Genomic DNA, 15,226 nt, shown 5'->3' with positions numbered 1-15,226 from the left:
TGAAATAGGTAGACCTGAAACGAGTTAGCAGCCCTAAAAAGATACAAGTTTGTCCTAGAATGTCAGAGCCCTTATAACTCTGTTCTGAATCAAAGTAAAACAACACTGGTGTCTTTTACAAACCTTTATTTTGAGTTACACCTAAACAAATGTATGAAAATGGAGAGCTAGAATAATGTTCCCAATCAATTCTATCTACAATATTACTCTGAGAAATTGCTTTATTACATAATAATAGGGCAACCATGATCGCTGACTAATTGACAGATTTTCAAGATATTGTTTAAATAATGTTCTTTCTTATGTATTGGAGTTCCTTAGTCAGGTTAAGCATAAACCCCCAATAGTTCCAGGACACACAGGGTTCCCACAAGGGTTCCACAGGGTTCCACAGGGTTCCCACAAGGCACATAATATCAATGTGTGTGAACCTGAGTGGTCAGTCAGTGCATATCATCCATTACTTCAAACATGTTACGTAATCAGGTTTAGTTTTACATATAAAAAAAATAAAATAAATAATAATCTTGCAATCAAAACTCCTACAGTTAGTGTTTGGAATAAGAGGCATGTTCAGCTGTGACATGTTCTATCATACTACTAGCACACAGGTAGCAACACCTCATCCAACATGGACACGCAACTATTGCTAAAAACCTGTTCACTATTCTGTTCTTTACATGGTGGCACACTACTATTACAAGGTTGGGAGCAAATAGCCTGGAACACCATCTTCTTCCAGAGACTGGTATCTCAACGACTGTGGTATATTCAGTCCCAGCTCTCATCTCTTTTACACCCTCATTGTAACAAACAGACAAATGCTGTCATTGTAACAGACATCCTGGTTTCATGTAAAAACTTGCTCTACTCTATGTGCATTGTAGTGTTGAATGCTGGAACGTTTTAATTTGGCTAAACTAAGAAACAAGACATAAAGGGGGAAAAAGCCCTCATCCAACCTTGTCCTTGGACGTTATTGATAAAACATGGTTTTGTAACAGTTCTAAGGTTTCCCTATTGATTGATCAGTAGCCCTTCGGGCCCCTGATCTAGACTAGATCCAGGGGGCTGGTGTAGGGAGAAACACTAATACATGGAGACTTCAGCAATAACACAACTTAAAGCCTGCAGGTGTAATGCTTTATAACGTGTTCTAAGCACAGATTAGCCTTTATAATACTATGTTATTTTCCACAACGTATGAAAATATCAACTGACAAAATTGCCGGATGTTTAGACAGGATCATTATGAGTTGATAAGACATCATAAGGGGTCATGCATGCTTATGACAAGTCTTACAATGTATTATAACGGCATGATAAGGCTTCTCCACTCCAGCATATCACAGTCTCCAGTATCTGACACCTCGACAGTCACTTTCCTAAAGTCGGGTGTGCACTACATGACTTTCAAGATCATAACATGGCTGAGCCTCTTGCACTAAACCACCGTCTTCCCTGTAGTATTTTGTTGTCTTGCCAACGTAGTGGTGCCATCCTAACAATGTGGCACAGACAGGGGTCACACACACTACAAGATTCCTCACTTGGTCGTGAGGATTGTCCATACCACCGTGTCTCGCGAAAACAGTTATGTGATTAGATTTAACGTAGCTACAACAAGCTGTGGCTCAAAGCAGCCTCATAAACGTGTTGTGTAAACCCAGCTTAAAGTAGTCCATCTCATAGAGCCATTCTACCCTCCACTATAGCACTGTGTAGCTCCTCATTCACAGCCTCATAACGCCCTGCTCTGGAGTTCAAAAAGTAGATCTGGTCGGTTGATAAGCGCGGATCGTATCCCTCCCTCTGCAACCGGATCTTCTGGATTTTAAAGGTACCTAGGAGGAGGGAAACAAAGAAAATAGGTCATTAATGTATTTTATTATTTCTTGGAATGAGCATTAGACACTTCATGCAAGGCATTATAAAAAATACAATTGATCGATATTTCACATTAGAATTAGCCTTGTGTCCAGTCCACTCACCTGTGGTGTCTACTTGTGGGGAGATGCGTAGGAACACGGGGCGGGCGTAAGGAGGCAGGGCCTGTTGGACCTCTCGCAGGAACGCATCACAGTCAAATGTCCCTGTTGGGTCTGCGATGGCAGCCATCCCTGCCTTCCCTTCCACATCTACGGGGAGACAAACATACACGTCAGGCTTTTCACAACACCATGCTGCAAAGGGCCAAAGACAAGTCTTCCTAATCACTCAACCTCACTGTTGACTGGCCGATTTTAACATTTAACAGGAACAATGCTGTCAAATCAACATTTAAAAGGCCCAATTCAGCTGTTTTTACATCAATATCAAATAATTTCTGGGTAACAATTAAGTACAATAGTGATATTTTTCCATTAAAATTAAAAATAAACAAATTGCTTTTTTTTTTTAGCAAAAAACTATTTCTCAAGCAAGAATTTTGCCTGGGAGTGGTTTGATTGGAGAGGAGACAACTGGAAACTAGCTGTTACTGGCAGAGAGGTTTGGAACTCTTATTGGTTGATTAATTAACTATAATTACCACCTGGTGATGTCACCAGGCATGCCGAAACTCCACCCATGCAAAACCTGCTGATTAGAAGTTCCTGTGTAGATTATATTTTCAACCAGCAACTATCAGGAAATAGCACTGGTCAATTTTGTTAACACTTTTACAGTTTGTTTCATCAGCTGTACAATGATACAAAACACGGGAAAACAGAATTTTAACTGCACTGGGCCTTTAAGTGGAGAGTACCTCCTGGTTTCACCTCCTGGTTTCACCTCCTGTCACTATCATACATGTAACATGTTGCACATAATGTGAACGTCATCTCACCTGGTACAGCTACCCCATACACAGCCACATCGGCCTGGCCCAGCAGACCACTCAGTGTTCCCTCCACCTCGGTGGTGGAGACGTTCTCTCCTCTCCAGCGGAACGTGTCCCCACTGCGGTCCCGGAAGTACATGTAGCCCAGCTCATCCATCACCAACACATCCCCTGGGAGGAGGTAGAGAAAGGTGAGTAATGACACATTACATTGTGGTAAAGATAAGGACTGATGTAATAGCATTAATTCCAAGTATGATAATCAAAGTAAACAATAATTATGGAGTTAATGTTTAATCACACTAAGGTCCTGTGGGTTTACCTGACAGATATGCCGAGTCATTTCTCTTGAAGACGTTGTTGGCGATCTTCTTCCTGGTGGCGTCCTGGTTGGCGTAGCCATCAAACCTCCTTAGCGGGTCCTGTTGGTTGATCTTTCCCACCAGCAGCCCTGGCTCCCCTGAAGAGAGGAGTCGTACATGGAGAGGTCAATCTATCCAAGTGTAGTTATGAATCCCTTTTTACATACATTTTTCACAACATGCTTTACAGTTACCCAGGTTAACATTCACACAGTTGGTTTTGTAAAAGTCCTTTATTTATCGATATCGTGTCTAAAAATTTAGATTTTCGATATCGGTGCCCATTTACTTACCAGGAAGGCAGGGCACACACAAGCCGTGCCTGTCCCTCACCAGCTCCGTGGTCTCCTCATCCACTTTCATGAGGCGGATTGGGTACACATTGGGCAGGATGCGGCTGTTGAACCCACAAGCTCCCACCTTGTCAGTGGAGAAGACATAAAAAGTATTTTATACCACAGGAAGATCCTTTTATGTTAATAAGAAATAATAATGGCCCAAGAATAGGTCCTTGAGGTATACCACATTGTATTGTGGCTCTATAAAAGTTTCAGTCATTAGCAAAAATATATTGCTCTCTATTATTTACATACTTGTTGATTGAGGCAGTTGACAACATTGCCCATGACCCCTACCTTGCCGTCCATGTTGGCGATGCTACAGTTGCATTCGGTGGCTCCGTAGAACTCCCCAACCTGGGCCACCCCAAAGCGCTCGGTGAAGGCCTCCCAGACGCTAGGGCGCAGCCCATTCCCCACCGCCAGGCGAACCCGGTGACCCTTCTCAGATGGCCGCACCGGCTGGGACAGCAGGTAGCGACAGATCTCCCCTATGTACTGCACCACCTAGTGGACGGATGGGGAACAGCATAGACATCAGATTTAAATTCAATGCGGGTTTCAATCAAATCTTATAGCTGCACATCAACCACTCAAGAGTCAGGATGTTCTTCCTATGCTCATAGAAAAGGATACATAAGCTTTTTTCTACTTACAGTGCAGTTGTGCTTGATGCAATCTTCCCAGAAGCGACTGGCAGAGAATTTCTTCTTCACCACCACAGTGAGTCCATTGATGAGGCACTGGCCTACACCCATGATATTACCTGTAAAGGAGAGGAACATTGGACAGCCAGTGAGGGTGTAGGGTGGGGAGGAGAATCAGGACCACACTGTCAGAACAAACGACTCCTGAAAGATGGTGGAAGGTGATGAGACAGAAGCAAAAGACAGAGAGATGGATGATGAGAAGACACACACACCTGCAGAGTGGTAGAGGGGAAGGCAGTCGTAGATGATGTCATCCTGGCGCATGCGGAAAGCATGGTAGCCAAAAGCAGCGATACGGTAATACCTGAAGGTAGAACAACACAAAAAGGATTCAATAATCAAATACATGAATGCAGTGGGTGCTAAGCTATGCTATAGCATTGGGAATTAACATACGCAGAAACACACCAGACAAGTGTATCGCTGCTGGATATTAGGATGCTGAGACTGAGAGACTCACCGACTGTGCACCACTATGGCAGCTTTAGGGAGTCCTGTGGTGCCTGAGGTGTATATATAGAACAGACGATCTGTTGGGGTTGGTGGTTGTGGGGGATGATGGAGAGAGGAGAGAGAGTTAAGGGTAAAGAGAAGGAGAGGGTGAAGAGAAGGACGGGGGGGGAAATGGGAGGGTGGAGGAAGGATAAAAGGAAGGGAGGGAAGAGGGAAGCAGGGGAGGATGGAGAGAGGAAGGGAAGGTTAAATAACATGACTGAAACACATTCTATTTACAACAGTGAGACTGACACTCACAACTAGAGGTCGACCGATTATGATTTTTCAACGCCGATACCAATACCGATTATTGAAGGACCAAAAAAAGCCGATACCGATTAAATCGGCCGACTTTTTTTATTTATTTGTAATAATAACAATTACAACAATACTGAATGAACACTTATTTTAATATAATACATCAATAAATCAATTTAGCCTCAAATAAATAATGAAACATGTTCAATTTGGTTTAAATAATGCAAAAACAAAGTGTTGGAGAAGAAAGTAAAAGTGCAATATGTGCCATGTAAAAAAGCTAACGTTTAAGTTCGTTGCTCAGAACATATGAAAGCTGGTGGTTCCTTTTATCTTGGAATATTGAAGTCTCATGTTAAGAGGTTTTAGGTTGTAGTTAATATAGTATTCATAGGACTATTTCTCTCTATACCATTTGTATTCCATATACCTTTGACTATTGGATGTTCTTATAGGCACTTTAGTATTGCCAGTGTAACAGTATAGCTTCCTTCCCTCTCCTCGCTCCTACCTAGGCTCGAACACATCGACAACAGCCACCCTCGAAGCAGCGTTACCCACGCAGAGCAAGGGGAACAACTACTCCAAGTCTCAGAGCGAGTGACGTTTGAAACGCTATTAGCGCGCACCCCGCTAACTAGCTAGCCATTTCACATTGGTTACACCAGCCTAATCTCGGGAGTTGATAGGCTTGAAGCATTGAGAAGAGCTGCTGGCAAAACGCACGAAAGTGCTGTTTGAATGAATGCATACGAGCCTGCTGCTGCCTACCATCGCTCAGTCAGACTGCTCTATCAAAATCATAGACTTAATTATAACATAACACACAGAAATACGAGCCTTTGGTCATTAATATGGTCAAATCCGGAAACTATAATTTCGAAAACAAAACGTTTATCATTATCGCATATACCCTGACTCTGCGTGCAATGAACGCAAGAGAAGTGACACAATTTCACCTGGTTAATATTGCCTGCTAACCTGGATTTCTATTAGCTAAATATACAGGTTTAAAAATAGATACTTCTGTGTATTGATTTTAATAAAGGCATGGATGTTTATGGTTAGGTACACGTTGGAGCAACGACAGTCCTTTTACCGCGAATGCGCACTGCATCCATTATATGCAACGCAGGACACGCTAGATAAACTAGTAATATCATCAACCATGTGTAGTTAACTAGTGATTATGATTGATTGTTTTTTATAAAATAAGTTTAATGCTAGCTAGCAACTTACCGTGGCTTCTTACTGCATTCGCGTAACAGGCAGGCTCCTCGTGGAGTGCAATGAGAGGCAGGTGGTTAGAGCGTTGGACTAGTTAACCGTAAGGTTGCAAGATTGAATCCCCGAGCAGACAAGGTAAAAATCTGTCGTTCTGCCCAAGAAACAAGGCAGTTAACCCACCGTTCCTAGGCCGTCATTGAAAATAAGAATGTGTTCTTAACTGACTTGCCTAGTTAAATGAAGGTGTAAAAAAATATGGAAAAAAATTGGCCAAATCGGTTTCCAAAAATACCGATTTCCGATTGTTATGAAAACTTGAAATCGGCCCCCATTCCGATGAAATCGGTCGACCTCTACTCACAACCACAGAGAGACAAGTGGTAACTGGTACCCACGCAAACCAAGATCCGGACACCCACTCACACTGTCCTAAATGAGAGCACAGAGACCCCAGATAGCCCATTTAGCAAAACCCCATCATCTCCATAATACTCTCCGGGATGGCCAGTTGACTGACTGGGCTGCCCACTGATACGTTAGAGACTGACTAAGCAATACCCCAGAGAAAGTTTCCCAAACCTCTCCTCAAGTACTCCCAGCCTGTTCCACTTATCAATCTATTCCCATTCTAGTACATCTGATAAAAATAAATAAATATATACAGTTGAAGTCGGAAGTTTACATACACTTAGGTTGGAGTCATTAAAACTCGTTTTTCAACCACTCCACAAATGTCTTGTTAACAAACTATAGTTTTGGAAAGTCAGGACATTTACTTTGTGCATTACAAGTTATTTTTCCAAGAATTGTTTACAGACAGATTATTTCACTGTATCACAATTCCAGTGGGTCAGAAGTTTACATACTGTGACTGTGCCTTTAAACAGCTTGGAAAATTCCAGAAAGTGATGTCATGGCTTTAGAAGCTTCTGACAGGCTTATTGACATACCGTAATTTCCGGACTATAAGCCGCTACTTTTTTCCCACGCTATGAACCTCGCGGTTTATACAATGACGCGGCTAATTTATGTTTTTTTTTTGTGTTTGTTTCACAAGATTCCTGCCGCCAAAAAACTGAGCACCGTCACATGTGACGTAAATCGAGCGCGCTCAAACTTGCCATCATTCTGAATGCATATGATGCAGCTTTCAAGTTGAAGGCGATCGATCTGGCTGTTGGAAAAGGAAATAGAGCTGCTGCACGGGAGCTTGGCCTTAATGAGTCGATGATAAGACGTTGGAACTGTGCAGATCCGACTGAAAGCCATAACAATCGCCACCGCAATGAAGTTTGACTTTCTTGGTAGGCTACTGTTTACTGCTATTTATTTTTTGACTTTTGTTACAAGCCGTGTTTCGTTAAAGCCTATTTATTTTCGTTACAAGCCGTGTTTCGTTTAAAAGCCTATTTATTTTTGTTACAAGCCATGTTTCGTTTAAAAGCCTATTTATTTTTGTTACAAGCCATGTTTCGTTTAAAAGCTGTGTAAAGTTAATTTGTTTCAATGTACCGGTAGGCACTTGCGGCTTATAGACATGTGCGGTTTATTTATGTACAAAATACATATTTGGAAAAAATTCAGTGGGTACGGCTTATATTCAGGTGCGCTTAATAGTCTAGCAATTACGGTAATTTGAGTCAATTGGAGGTGTACCTGTGGGTGTATTTCAAGGCCTACCTTCAAACTCAGTGCCTGTTTGCTTGACATCATGGGAAAATCAAAAGAAATCAGCCAAGATATCAGAAAAAAAATTGTAGACCTCCACAAGTCTGGTTCATCCTTGGGAGCAATTTCCAAACGCCTGAAGGTACCACGTTCATCTGTACAAACAATAGTACGCAAGTATAAACATCATGGGACCACGCAGCCGTCATACTGCTCAGGAAAAAGACGCGTTCTGTCTCCTAGAGATGAATGTAATTTGGTGCGAAAAGTGCAAATCAATCCCAGAACAACAGCAAAGGACCTTGTGAAGATGCTGGAGGAAACAGGTACAAAAGTATCTATATCCACTGTAAAACGAGTCCTATATCAACATAACCTGAAAGGCCGCTCAGCAAGGAAGAAGCTACTGCTCCAAAACCGCCATAAAAAAAGCCTCTGGTCTGTCCTCTGGTCTGATGAAACAAAAGTATAACTTTTTATCCATAATGACCATCGTTATGTTTGGAGGAAAAAGCGGGACTCTTGCAAGCCGAAGAACACCATCCCAACCGTGAAGCACGGGGGTGGCAGCATCATGTTGTGTTGGTGCTTTGCTGCAGGAGGGACTAGTGCACTTCACAAAATAGATGGCATCATGCGGTAGGAAAATTATGTGGATATATTGAAGACATCAGTCAGGAAGTTAAAGCTTGGTCGCAAATGGGTCTTCCAAATGGACAATGACCGCAAGCATACTTCCTAAGTTGTGGCAAACTGGCTTAAGGACAACAAAGTCAAGGTATTGGAGTGGCCATCACAAAGCCCTGACCCCAATCCTATAGAAGATTTGTGGGCAGAACTGAAAAAGCATGTGCAAGCAAGGAGGCCTACAAACCTGACTCAGTTACACCAGCTAAGTCAGGAGAAATGGGACAAAATTCAGTCCCTTAGACAGCTGCGCCACTCAGGAGGCCTGATACATCTAATCAAGGGCTTGATGTTTAGTTGACAGGTTAAATCAGGTACGCTAGTACTGGAATAAATAAAATACATGGAATTGGCTGAGGGTATGTGAGGAGAAGTTAATTTGCCCTGGAGATAAGTTTATACTAAAAACACATTATTTACTCAAAGCTCAGCTGACACCTGGAGCTGTCAATCAAAGCCACATCTGCCCTAAATTGAATCTGTGACATGCATACCAAAAAATAACCAGGACTGAGTAGAATACAAAATCACCAGGAAATTGGGATGGATCAATCATCTTAGGGAAAGAGCTTACAATTTAGTCTTGGTAATTACAGCTCTTTGTCTGAGCGAGACAGTGAGTGACAAGGAAAAGTGACTGAACTGTTTTATTTCACTTGAAAAAGTTAGGATGACAGTGGAATATTCACATGGAAAACACTCCATGCATACAGATCCATATTTTTTCATGTGGGCTCATTTTACCCGTCAGCTCTGACCTACTAAGCTGTCAATGTGAGATGGGTATTAGCAGATAGTTGTGGACTCTAGCTAAACTGTTTTACATATGGCGAGATACATTTTATCTTGTTGGAGACTGGCCAGAGATTGTGAGATATATGTTACCTTGGCAGCAAGAGAGCATAGTAGTGTGTAGTATTATGATGTTATACACAATATTACATTCTGAAATGCTTCAAAATAAGTGTCCAGCCACAGGTAAGTTATAGGGGACTGGATGAACAATAAGATGTGAGGGAAAGGAGGACACTCACCATTGAAGCTCTTGGGTGGGATGCAGGGAGGAGGGGGCAGTGTAGGGGCCGAGGCCAGGATATAGTCCAGATTCTGGGCAGCCAGGGAGGCCAGACAGTCTACACTGAGCTCTCCTGTACAAAACCGCACCATCGACGGGCTCAGGGATGAGCTCACCTCCAACATGGCTGAGGAGGACAAAGAGATAGAGGAGTGTGAGAAATAGAGGCAGAGATGAGGCAGAGAGAAAGGGGGAGAAAGAGAATAGGAAGAGGGATAGGGAGAGTAGAGAGAGAGTAGAGGGATAGAAGAGGGATAGAAGAGTTGAGGGAGAGAAGACAGAGAAGGATAGAAGACGGAGAAGGATAGAAGAGGCAGAATAGAGGAGTGAGCCACAGGATATTTCAGTAGAGGACTTTCACTGGGAGAGAGAACACAGAATTGAAAGGTAGTTATCGATTAACTACCTGGTCAAGAGAAGAGACAAATCATAATTACAAGAAAGATAGTGTACTGATGCATTATGCATAAAATGTTGACAATAAAAGTGCAACAAAACAAATGAGCAGACAGAACATCACTGTTGACCCAGACATGACCCAGACAGAATACTGACATAAGCAGACGGAACACTGCTGCCAGACAGAATGTCGACCCACCCAGACAGAATCAACAGACAGAATTCTGAGATGGAATATTGCAACAGACCATCAGGAAAAAATTGTTGGAACGCTTTATAATGATAGTTAGATATCTGAAATAAGCAGACGTAAGACTGTTGCCAGACAGTTGACCCACCCAGATGTACAGAGACAGAATTCTGAGATGGAATATTGCAACAGGCCATCAGAACATTGGAAATTATCTTTGGAATGCTTGCAATAAGAAGCCTGCATTGACTGATTTAGGACCCGTTTTGCCTTTTAAATCATAATGAATAAGAGGGGTGACCCAATCCTTGATCAGCACTCGTACTCTGAGACACTTTGTGAATACAGACCCCAAACCCCACATTTCCCCATCTCTGAATCCCACCTACCACCAGCCAGCTCGGCTCCGAATACGATCCCTCTGGACGCAGACACTCCAACACAGTGCAGGAGAGCGTCCCTCTGCAGGTTGAAGTTGATGAGTGCTGCCTCCACCCCCACCTTGGCCAGGCCTAGCCAGAGGGCCACCTGCAAGGGCCGGCTCTCCATGAAGAGGGCCACCACATTCCCCGGGGTCCAGCCCTGGGCCAGAGCCCATTGGGCCACAGCGTTAGACAGCAGGTCCAGCTGGGTGAAGGTCCACGTCTCTCCTGTGGCATCGTAGATGAGGGCGGGTTTATTTGGGTGCTGCTTAACCGTCTGGGCAAAGATGGAGGGGATATTGCTGTTGCGCCGTAGGTGGTGCCACAAGGCTATCTTGACTCGTAACAACACGTAAAGGCCACTGGAAGGAGTACAGAGGGGAAGATTAGGGAGGGAATGTTACTATTTTACCATTACCTATAGTGATGATGACTAACTAGTAAAATGTACATTTCCTGAAGAAAATGTGTGTGCCTGCTTCAGCAGTCTAAATGTGTTTTTTATGGTAGTAGAAGTTGACGCAAGCACACTACATATTCTTAAGAAATTAAAGGCACTCACTTTAGGTCTCTTTTGGCAGTACGGACTACGATGTAGAGGTACTTCCAACCACCTGTGCCCAGAAAGACCCCGAAGCCTGCTGCTAAGCTCCAGGACCAGGGGACCCCGAAGAGACGCAGCAGACCCAGCGATCCCAGACACAAAGAGGCACTCACCGCATTGCGCATCCTAGCAGTGGAGGAGAGGAGTTTCAAAGGGTTATAAGGGTGGGATAAGTGAGCGACAGGCCTACAGCATGGTGTTAAAATGTAATGGCAGAGGGGTAAGGATAGAGGGTGTACAACACGTGGCAGTGGATGACAGAGAGGTAAGAGTGCTTTTGGACCAGTCTCTCTTATAAAAATGACTAACCAAAATGTACATTTCCTGAAGAAAATGTGTGTGCCTGTAAATGACTACCTAACATGACTAATTTCAACAGTGAAATGCGAGGTAGCCTCGACCTTATAGCGTGGCTTATATGATTACATACTGTATAGTTGGTGTTAGAACCGTGATTTATTTGTTGTTTTAGGCGGGCTAGTTAAAATGCACCGTGCAAAAATGTTATCATATAATGCAGCGCTGCCTACAGAGCGTAGGCCTAGTCTCTTACCTATGATCATACACGACCCGACAACGAACTATTTGAGAGCGATGTCCCTAACCTTTCACCTAGTAAGTTAACCGAGTATTCTACAAAACGTTCAATAGCGCTTTAGCCACTACCAGGCTTGTATACAAATTATAATCGCCACCACACGCTGTTGAGTTCGTTGCAAGGATAACATTTATCATTTGAAATATTGCTACATTAATACATATCTAAATGTTACAACAGTTTAACTGTCAACGCACAAAATTGCTATCAGAACAACGCCTCTCATGTAACAATGCATCAAATACATAGCCTACGCGCTCTAAAGAATTCCGAAACAGATTCACTAAATGATGGAATGACTAGACAGTTAATGGATACTTATCTATTTGTAGTAGCCGAAATATAAGAATCACAGTACTATGTACACCATATTGAATGTTATTGCATTGCGACGACCACCAACAGCACCGCCCAAATAGTATCGTCCTTTCTCTGTGAACTCAGCCATTGGCTCCTCATCGAATTACCGACTCAATCCCATTGGCCGATGTTATGATGACGAAGGGGAATCCGCCTCTTGACACGCCTGTTTCAGGTTCACTTCATCCAGTTGACCAATGATTGCAGGTGCTGCTACAAATTGAGAATATTAAATCACATTCAGACAAATACTGTGTACTGTATACAGATATCCTACTGAAACGATATATGTGTGTGATGAAAAAAATCCCTGATCTTTTTCTCTACTTTGTCATACAGAGGCACTCAGGTAGGCTATACTTTCCTTATGAGTCAAATAGTTTTGACCTATACAGTAGCCTAATTCGTTCTACAAATGTTGAAATGAAACTTTGTGAAGGAGCACCTGTTTATTTTGAATCACAGTGAAGCAATTCCATGCGGACATTTAAAGTAAACATAAACATTACAGTCTGGTGGGTTACAACAAAGATGATCCATTATATTGACAAGATAGTCAAGTGGCCGATCTAACAATGGAAATACATGTCCTCAAAGATGGAAAGCAGGTGTGGGAGGCGAGATCAGGTGGGACCATTCTAGCCAATGAGAGGGCAGAAAAAGCATGTGAACTCTGATTTAAATTACTTTTTTTCAAAGTTGCCGAAATGCCACGTGTAATAACCTAACCATTACAAAACGTATATTCGATCAAATAAGCCTCACTTAGCAAATTAGCAATAAAAAAATTGTTGACCAAATTTGACACTCTCTCATTGACCATTCAAAAGTTCCTCGCTTCGTGGTCTTATTTTCATGGAAAGATTTTGGGTGGAGTAAACCCTCTCGCTTCGCCTCTTCTTCTCTGTTTACAAGCTTTTCAACACAAATACAGTAGTACAAATTAGAGACTGAAAAGCTTGCAGGTGTTTACAGGTCACCAAACTAAGTGAAACATCTCTAATGTGTTTATGAGTTGACTATCCCATGATTGCCAACTGCTCTTCTGCTATGAGTATATGTCCACATTCTTGTACTGTAGGCCTATGCATCGATGTGCAGCATCTCAAACCTGTTTCACATGGTGTTTATTAGTTCTCTCTTCACTCAGTTCATCACAGAGAGTGTATCCACAAATGGGAATATCTTTACACACATTCATGGGTCAGTGTAGTCCGATCCCCTGTCTGCGTGAGGCTGTAGTGCAGGAGCTGCTCTGTGTCAGGGTGGACCTGGAGTCTGGTTGGAGGACACGGAAGACCCTGCGTAGCACAGCCCGTCTGAGCAGGATGTAGACCCAGGGGTCCAGGATCTGGTTCCAGGTGGCCATGCGGAGGCCCAACAGAACCAGCTTCTCTGACTGACGTACCGTGTGGCTGGAGCCTCGCCTGCCGCGACAGAACTGACCCACCAGCAGAGAGATGGAGATCTGGTGATGGTGGACAGAAAAGCCACTATGTTAGGGACATAAAAGCCACTGTGGGTCACTGAAAGGCACACTGTATATGAGGTGGGCCTGAATCCATGAGGTGAATATGTTGTAATCTACTATTCATTTTAGAAACACTTATGTGTCTGTGTTTAAACAAGCAAAAGCCTTGTCTACGATAAGCAAGCTACCAAGGTTAAACCATCTACAGTATAAACAAGGTCAAATGTTAGTGGAGGCGCTAGCTACTCACTAGAAAGGGGCTCCAGCACACACAGGACACCATCGTGATCACTGTCAACTGGGCCATCATCTCTACATCCAGCGAGCGTAGGGGAGAGGAGGAGGTTCTTCCATATCGTCCTGGTGCTGCTGTAGTGTTTGTCCTGATGCCCTGGGAGCTGAGCCTGGCCTGCAGCAGAGCCAGCCCGCTCAGGGTGTTACAAATCAGGGAGAGGCTGAGCGCCGTGAGCCCCAGGCCGGAGAAGGTGAGGGCCAGGCTGGCGTCAGCCGTGGAGAGCGGCCCGTGGACTGTCAGAAAGCACCAGGTACCAGGGAATTGGGTTGTGTAACTACCCACGTCCACCAGCGGGAGCCCGGCCAGCAGCAGGGCCAGGGAGGACAGCAGGAGGACAGCCAGACGCATGTGGGCCACCGTGATCAGGGCAGAGTGGAGAAGGGGCTGGGTAATGCCCATACAACGCTCCACGGCCATGGCACTGCCCAGTAATAGAGGACACAGGCCGAAGAACACCAAGCTGGCACCGAACAGTTGGCAGAACATCCCGGCAGGCTCGGTGGTGTCACGCATTCCTGCAGCCACCCTGTGCCTCCGACTCTTACCCAGGTGCAGATGGAGGGCAAAGGCACCAGGGATCAAATTACCAGCCAGGTCGGTTAGCAGTAGAGCCCCCACTAACAGCAGGAACGGAGCTTTGGCCCGATGTCTGAAGCGTACATAGGACTTGGCCAGGATGCCCAGGGCGCTTAGGTTGGAGAGGCCACCCAGGGTCATGGTGAAACAGGACAATCCAAAGGAGGGAGGGTTGATGGGGGGTGGCAGGGTGGTGGCATTCAGGGTCTGGATGGATGGACAGGGGCAGGAGGAGAAGTTGAGATCAAGGAGGTGGTGGAGGACAGAGGGAGAGGAGGGGGCAGAGACTGTAGCCATGATGTCATAGAGGAGCAAGGAGTATTCAGCTTCAATGCCATCTGCAAAGAATGAGAGATATTAAGTTGAAGACTGGTTCAAACGTTTGTAAGCAAACAGTACTTGCGTATTAGATCTATGTAATCCAGCCTGGTCTCATAGACTAGACGAAACATAGTACATTTAAATCCAGGGCACACAAATTTGTATCATACGTTACGTTTGGTATGGGTACATAAGACAGATGATTACTTAAGTTGGGGTGGATGGGTGCGTGTATAACGCAAATGTCTAGCAACCCAAAGGTTGCTAGTTTGAATCTCATCACGGACAACTTTAGCATTTTAGCTAATTAGTAACTTTTCAACGACTTACTACTTTTTAGCTACTTTGC

The 15,226-nt window shown here is 43.9% G+C and overlaps 2 protein-coding genes across 3 annotated transcripts; both read right to left on the bottom strand.

The window, feature by feature from the left end:
• Positions 1 to 109: 109 nt before the first annotated feature.
• On the bottom strand, positions 110 to 12,279 carry LOC129844080 (long-chain fatty acid transport protein 1-like). 2 transcript variants are annotated; one of them, XM_055912450.1, is made up of 13 exons: positions 12,177 to 12,279; positions 11,215 to 11,388; positions 10,620 to 11,014; positions 9,601 to 9,768; positions 4,692 to 4,761; positions 4,444 to 4,535; positions 4,178 to 4,287; positions 3,819 to 4,028; positions 3,477 to 3,603; positions 3,144 to 3,281; positions 2,828 to 2,992; positions 1,992 to 2,138; positions 110 to 1,844 (listed from the first exon to the last, which is right to left on the bottom strand). In XM_055912450.1, exons 2-13 carry the CDS (start codon positions 11,379 to 11,381, stop codon positions 1,687 to 1,689), a joined length of 1,947 nt encoding a protein of 648 aa, XP_055768425.1. In that variant the 5' UTR covers positions 11,382 to 11,388; positions 12,177 to 12,279; the 3' UTR covers positions 110 to 1,686. The 2 variants fall into 2 exon arrangements, with proteins under 2 accessions (XP_055768425.1, XP_055768424.1); XM_055912449.1 differs by having other exon boundaries at positions 11,215 to 11,382; positions 11,810 to 12,277.
• Positions 12,280 to 12,662: 383 nt separating this feature from the next.
• Positions 12,663 to 14,995, bottom strand: LOC129844081 (prostaglandin E2 receptor EP1 subtype-like). The gene is made up of 2 exons (XM_055912451.1): positions 13,936 to 14,995; positions 12,663 to 13,682 (listed from the first exon to the last, which is right to left on the bottom strand). The coding sequence occupies exons 1-2, from the start codon at positions 14,851 to 14,853 to the stop codon at positions 13,419 to 13,421; spliced, it is 1,182 nt and encodes a 393-aa protein (XP_055768426.1). The 5' UTR covers positions 14,854 to 14,995; the 3' UTR covers positions 12,663 to 13,418.
• Positions 14,996 to 15,226: the final 231 nt, after the last annotated feature.

The sequence above is a fragment of the Salvelinus fontinalis genome, unplaced genomic scaffold (assembly GCF_029448725.1).
Source record: "Salvelinus fontinalis isolate EN_2023a unplaced genomic scaffold, ASM2944872v1 scaffold_0171, whole genome shotgun sequence".
Lineage (NCBI taxonomy): Eukaryota > Metazoa > Chordata > Actinopteri > Salmoniformes > Salmonidae > Salvelinus > Salvelinus fontinalis.
The sequence above is the reverse complement of the archived record's forward strand: the minus strand, read 5'-3'. Positions and strand labels throughout refer to the sequence as shown.

Coding starts and splice junctions, on each gene's coding strand:
- LOC129844080 (XM_055912450.1), bottom strand. CDS start 11,381: ATGCGCAATGCGGTGAGTGCCTCTTTGTGTCTGGGATCGCTGGGTCTG. Junction 2,993..3,143: donor TGACTCGGCATATCTGTCAG/GTAAACCCACAG, acceptor ACCTCCTCCCAG/GGGATGTGTTGGTGATGGAT. Junction 1,845..1,991: donor CCCACAAGTAGACACCACAG/GTGAGTGGACTG, acceptor CCCTCCTCCTAG/GTACCTTTAAAATCCAGAAG.
- LOC129844081 (XM_055912451.1), bottom strand. CDS start 14,853: ATGGCTACAGTCTCTGCCCCCTCCTCTCCCTCTGTCCTCCACCACCTC. Junction 13,683..13,935: donor TGTGCTGGAGCCCCTTTCTA/GTGAGTAGCTAG, acceptor CACCATCACCAG/ATCTCCATCTCTCTGCTGGT.